General features: G+C 35.9%; 1 protein-coding gene across 1 annotated transcript; it reads left to right on the top strand.

Annotated features, from left to right (window-relative positions):
* Positions 1-3,315: 3,315 nt before the first annotated feature.
* Positions 3,316-4,288, top strand: LOC118754856 (60S ribosomal protein L7-like). Its single transcript, XM_036489728.1, has 2 exons — positions 3,316-3,460; positions 3,530-4,288. The coding sequence occupies exon 2, from the start codon at positions 3,843-3,845 to the stop codon at positions 4,206-4,208; it is 366 nt and encodes a 121-aa protein (XP_036345621.1). The 5' UTR covers positions 3,316-3,460; positions 3,530-3,842; the 3' UTR covers positions 4,209-4,288.
* Positions 4,289-6,945: the final 2,657 nt, after the last annotated feature.

Raw genomic sequence — 6,945 nt, 5'->3', positions numbered from 1 at the left:
TACTTCTTTACCCAGCAACAACACGAAAAGTCTGCTAATTTATCCGATTCCTTTTAATAGGTGCAACAAGTCTAGAGAAAATAATCAAATTGCCGTAAGTAACTGCGAAAACATTTTAAATATATTTTCAGAAATCAAAAAGCGAATATGGGTCAATAATAATAACACAGGCCGACAGCATCTCAGACATAGAAACCGGACTATATATTTTCGAAGGATTTTGATGCGATGAATCCGAATCTGGCCTCAGAATTGCTGTAACTGGTTTTCGAGATATCCTAACCTAAGAGTGCAAAAAAACACCGTTTTTGCCCATATTTGAGGTTATGTAGCCTTGCAGATGTTTTCTTTCACCAAAATAATAGGCTGGCATCTTAAAGTACAAGTCTTCTTCTTGTACGGTTGCTGATAGAGCAATTCTGAGGCCAGATTTGGATTCAGCGCATCATAAACCTTCGGAAATATATAGTCTGGTTTCTGGATCTGAATGTTGGTTAAATTTTGTCGGCCTGTGTAATTGTACCTAAAATCTACTGACTGTACCTAATGTACCTTTAAGTCATCAAACGTCGGAAAAAGGTACAATTGTACCTACTTTTTCATCCCTGATACGTACACAGAAGCAAAGCAGCGAATTTCGATTCAGTCTGCTTGCAGATTTCACCAAGGTAATATCATGCCCGGCTGTGGATTGTTTTTCTTCGTAATTTTAGCACGCGCTTCCCACAGTTTGAGTAGAAAATTTACAAAAAATCCCCAAAGCAAAAAGTGGTGTGTTTTTCTTAGATTGGTGTTTCCATGCATTTGCGACGATTCAAACACAAAATAGTGCGACCCTATATAAGAACTAGAGTTTATTGTTCAAAGAACTTTCAACAAGCCGCAATATCCGTTATGTGGTTGTGCCTACGTATTTTTAATACAAGCAAACTGTATTTTGCATGCCGTGACAATTAAAAAAAAAATAAAACTGCTTGCTGACCAACGTTCGATAATTTTGTAATAAGTTCCATGATTTTTATAAAAAAGTGCACAAATAGTATTCCATATTTTAGAATAATTTGTTTCTATCTAAAGAAATCGATATAGAAATTTAAATGCTGGTTTATACGAAAAAATACTTAATGAATAATATTTATAAGTTATATTCTATTTTTAGCACTAAATTCCTATTTATATGAAAATAATAAAATCTAAACAACGAAATCATCTGGCCGGCCAGCATTTCAAAGATTAGATTCCAATAAAATTGTGTGCAGGTATTTAACAAATGAGTTAAACCTATTTAAATTTTTTACAAGTATTACATTTTTCGTATGGAAAAGTTTCTATAAAGTAATAGTATTAGTTACGAAAAACTTCCACGATTCATTATTTCACTACACGTATAAGCAAAATAGGGCAAAAGACACATGCACGAAAAATACCAGTTTTAGTACATTTATAAAAACGTGGCAACCATAACTGAGTGCGACGCACTATACCCACGACAAAATGAGACTGTGTTGGTGTGCCCAGCATTGATTTACATCAGTGGTCGGCGCTTCATACCACAATTGTGGAAGATCAACTCACACGTATTCTTACGCTCTATCGTTTAGTCGTTGGTAGTGATAGAACTGTTTAGAAAAGAATCGATACTAGTACTCATATAGAATACTCTAAAAAAGTATCGATGCCAGTACTCATATTTGCAAAAAAGTATAGATAATACTCGTACTTCCAAGTATTCTCAAAGCAAACGCAAAAAGTAAACAACAATCAGATTGCTTTGCTTTTTCACCTCTTCCTATTTGTAAATTGAATAGTCTCTGCTCTTAATAGTTTTAATCTGGACTAAAGGAGTTTTTCGAATAAACTTCCGATAAATTAGTTTTACATGCTTAAATTAAATGTTTATGGCGAAAAGCTTACTTCCAAGTTTTTAAAAGCAAATATTTAATAATTGTTTGACGCGTACATGTATTTATAAATAACTTTACTTTGAAAATGAAATGCAAATGTAGAAGACGAGAAGCAAGTGTGGTGAAGCCCATTATCTATTGAAAAGATAAGCTCTCTTTCATAAAAATTTTCTTCAAGAATGGGCTGGGTTTCACAACGAAGGTAGAATACATCGGTTAACGACGGCTGCTTTATTCTGGAGAGTACCCAAGTTGTCGAGTCGGAAGACCATCCTCATCTACCATTCATTATCAAAAGGGAGACAAGATATTCGTTTTTCAATTATTTAAACATTTTTACATTACATTACATTTTTTTCTAGGTTGTGTAAAAATTTCATTACTGTGTCAATTGCGAGTAGCTCACTAGAACAAAATATGTATTAATTATTAGAATGGGAGTCAGACTGTCCAGATTTGGCGATTTCGCGCCAATTTGTCGATTTTTTTGTTGGATATCTTCGCGTAAAAACTTAGGAAATCGCCATTGGCGATTTTTGGCGATTTTTTCACTTGAAATACATTTTTTCCAATTATAAAAATATACAAAACTTAGTTTTCCACGATAATTTTACAGAAGAGGCTAATGAACTGCGGGAGAAACTTGACTTGAGAAGCATATTAATAGACTGTCAAAAATGTTTAATCACCCCAATCGAAGAACTTCTGAAACCTGGTCAAGTCAATACTTTTAAAAAAGCTTTGAGTTTGTCACAAGAAAAGTGTTTGAATCGCAAGGGGCCGAGTTTCAGGAACCTGCCAATTCACTATTTGACTTTGAAGGAAAGAAAACTTTTAACTTTCCCATGGAATAACTTTTCTCAGAACTCTGAAGAATTTTGGATAATTGCTTACGGAGTGAAAACCGCAACAGGCAATAAAATGTTTGGAAATAAAAATCAATTTATATTATTATCCTTGCCGCACTCACATGGTTTGTTGAGCGCTCAGTATATCCAGTAAAAAAACTGTGGTGAAGTCCTTTCTGGGGATAAAGTTTCCAGAGCTGAAATTTTAGGTAGCATACAATTTCTTACACGCATGGTTGCTTTTCAGCACCAATGCAAGAAACTTAAGAAAAAAAATTATGCGTATAGTGCATTAATTTTTGAAAGAAATACCATATAATGTATATACTCTGATTAATAATATGAAAAATGGATTAGAACCACCGTTTAATGTTATATTTGATGCAAATTAGTTTTGTCACTCGGGACGCTCTGCCCATTGCCGCTGAATAATAGGTTTACTTAAAATTACATCCCTGGTCCTTGTTCTTTCTGTATTGCATCGTGGTGAATTCTCATTTATCAGAAATTTTACAACAAAACAAAACGAAGGGAGTATTTTATTTGCTAATGTTTGCGATTTCTATTGTTTAATGTAAATTTTATGTCTTTTTAGGATATGTTGAGGCAAAAAAGAAGGCGCAGTTGGAAAATGAAGTGATTAGTACGAAGTAGCAGCGCAGGCACATTTGGAAAATTATGCCGATAAGCAAGATAGAATTTGGGAAAGTAAGTGCCTGGTTGCAGCATATCTATGTATTAAAAAAGTAATTAATTAAATGAAATTGTGTTTAATAGAAATGTTATTAATCGAGTGGCGTTAGTTAAGATGTGCTCCAAACATTTGGCCAACTTTTTTTCGCCTTCTCAACGTGCTAAGTTACTAGTTAATATGACTGCCACCACGGCCGGTAGGAAGCCCGAAGCAAAGGGCAAACAACCTTCCAGGAAGCTGTCTGCTGTCCCCGAGTCGTAGCTGAAGTTCAGCAAGAAGCAGGTCAGCAAACGTGCTACCCTGATCAAGCGTAAACTAAAGCGCTCTGCTGTGATTGCACTCCGCAAACGTGAAAACTTGTTGCATCTGAGAAATATCAAGCAAAATATCTCCGTGATGGACGCCGTGAGAATAAGTTGCGCCGCCTTGCGGCAAAGAAACGCGGCCCCCACGGTTTGTTCATCAAATTTAACCGTTAATATGCTACGCATTGCCGATTCCTATATCACATGGGGTTATCCAAATCTTAAATCAGTTCGTGAATTGATCTACAAACGTGGAATTGTCAAGCACAACCATCAACGTGGCCCAATCTCTGACAACTTTGTGATCGAACGCAAATTGCACAAAGCGCACGATATTAAGTGTGTTGATTATTTAGCGCACGAAATATTCACTGTTGGATCCCACTTCAAGAAAGCATCCAACTACCTGTGGCCATTCAAGCTCAACACCAACCGGTGGCTGGCGCAAGAGGGCTAATCACCACGTTGAAGTTGGTGATTTCGGTAACCGTGAAGATAAGATCAACAAACTGCATGCGCAAGATGGTTTAAGGAAATTTTTTGGTGTACAAGGTGGAGTATTTTCATTTCAAAAATATATAATATATAAAAAAAGAAAATGTTTTTTTTTTGTAACTTTCTGAAGGTTTAACACGCAAATATGCCAAATGGAAGGCAGCTAATATTCACGATTCCTTGAATAATGTCGGAATTCCATTGCCGTTTGTAAAGGCCATTTCAAAAGGCTCCATTCCACAAATTTAATTTGTTTTCTTTTTTCAGCTCATTAACGATGCACCCAGGATTGCATTTACCGTCTATGAAAATATTTCATGAAGCGTTCCAAAATTAGCTCCGAGCAACTAAAAGTCGGTTAAGCTTAAGTGCAATCGTTTTTTATAAAATATTTATTCCTGGTATTTATTAAAAAAAGAAATCAGGTCAATATTAATGTATGAAATGAAGTAAATAAAAATCTAAGAATATATTTCTTGAATATTTTGTCATAGAGCCGTTATTAAATAAAGACATAACTGCGTCGGGCATTGGTCCTGACGTTTATAGAATTAATGCATTAGAGAGAGATTATTATACAAGCTCAACGTGGTAATTTAGGTATACTTACATATGTATGTATTTACCGGTTACTCGCCTGGCATATACCTCAACTGCCAAAAAATAATGACTTTTATAATTTATTTAGACGCATATTTTAGCTAAATGTTATATCGTCGCCTAGATAAAATATCGTTGCATGTTACTTTCGGCAGGTTTCGGGAAATCACAATTGAAGTTTGGAATGCAATTTCTCAGAAACTCGACTACATATTTTCTCCAAAGTGTCGGAGAATGCTATGTACTATTCACGAAATTCTTAAATTATCTTATTTTTTAGTTTACTATCAACCATTTATGAGTTTAATAAAATTTTGTCGTATACGCCAAATGTGATAACATTTTTTATAAATTAACGATACTTTACACTAATCAGCCTAGTCGTGAGTCTCGCCCAAAAAAAAAATTCGCCAGAAATGTTTTCACCCACCCGTAGTGAATACACGGAAACGAAAAGTGAAAAGGTGGCCCGGTTCGTGAAAATGAAACTCATGATAAGGCTGAATATGTCGGAAACTAAAGCAGATATTTAAAAACAGATGACGCTATTTGAAAGATCTTAATTAGTTTAGTACGACAGCATTACTAACGTAATTTGTACCAAATGATTTTAGTCAATTACTCGGAAACTAAAGAAGAATTCCAAAAAACTGTTAACAAAAAAGCGAAATATCTGATTTTAAAATATATAACTGCATCTTTAACTAAAAACTGTCAAAATAACGCTTACGGAAATTTTCCATCCAAGCGACGATATTTGAATGTTACTGGCATAATTTCGAGCCTGTATGTAAGATTTCGGGAAAATGTTAAGAAGTATATTCATATGCTGAAAAGATATTTTCGCAGACTCACAATTTATTTAAAGTATATCATCAACCTTATTTCCAATTCTTTGAATAAATCGCTCCCATAACTTAATTTGTGCATTCAATATATTTCACAATTAACTTAAATACTAAATTACAAATATTTGTTCAACGACCTCGACACAGTAAAATAAAAAAGCATTTATTAGAAAAATAACTATTCTTAATACATTTATATTTCAGCTAAACCTGAGATGTTCAATCTCACTGCAATACTTTTCTATCCATTTTTCCAGTGCTAAAATAATTTTCACCACATAAAATTGCTGCACAACACCTTTTTTGATAAAAAAGCGTTGCTTGCAACACTAGTCCTTTATGGGGACCAAATTTGGTGGAAAAAAGTTTGTTTACTAGATATACTGAGGTTGAGCGTGTTTTTTCCGTAAGGCCGTGGTTACGCCACCAATTTCGATTGGCAATCACCGTGCAATTGTTTTTGTGCACAGCACGGAGTAAGAGAATTTTCGAAATCGAACAGCCAGCACGATTTGCTGGGTGAACCGAACAGCCAATACGCCAGGGTGGCAATACGCTATTTTGCGAAAAAGTATTAGTATTAAACTTTATAATAGTAAAAAATATTTTATTATTATTGTGCGGTCGCTTAAACATTCGTTTGAAAGAATTTCTAAAGTTACTTTGTTTATCGGTCGGCGAAAACCCTCCGGCTGAACCCTCCACGAGGGTGCCGACTGGTAATGGGTACTACAGTTTAGGTTCTGTACGATGTCAGAATGGTGTCCAGCTAAGGTCAAGAATCAGTGCTATGTGCTTAAGCTCTTCAATAGCTTAGTTATATGGAAATGGTTTTTGATCGTGGCCTATGGAGGTAACTGAGGAGCAAACCTCTTGAAAAAAACTCTGGGTTGGAATAAGGTGTTAGACGACCCGTGCTGATGTTCAGACTGGCTGGGGACCCAGACAAAAAACTATACCAGTCTCGAACGGAGTGCTCCGGATACCTAGCGATCTCCGGTTCTATCAAGCCTTACCTGCACACACGGACCTCTGTGCGGGCGGACCTCCACTGTCCGACACTCGTGGGACCAAAATATGAGTTCATTTTCAAAAATAAAAACAACATCCACGGAGGACGGTCCTCCCAAAAAACCGACAGGGGTGGCTCCGATTGATGCTACAGCCTCGGGCAAGGCATTGATCAGACCGCCAGTGATAGGAGACAGAGGGGGCTTAAGCGGCAGGGCTGGTCCTAGGACGAGTAATGTA

This window comes from Rhagoletis pomonella, unplaced genomic scaffold, assembly GCF_013731165.1.
Source record: "Rhagoletis pomonella isolate Grant_MI unplaced genomic scaffold, Rhpom_1.0 Rhpom_scaffold_04774, whole genome shotgun sequence".
NCBI lineage: Eukaryota > Metazoa > Arthropoda > Insecta > Diptera > Tephritidae > Rhagoletis > Rhagoletis pomonella.
This window is presented reverse-complemented; position numbering and strand designations above follow the sequence as displayed.

Bases quoted from the DNA above. Each gene is read 5' to 3' on its own strand.
- LOC118754856 (XM_036489728.1), top strand. From the start codon at position 3,843: ATGGACGCCGTGAGAATAAGTTGCGCCGCCTTGCGGCAAAGAAACGCG.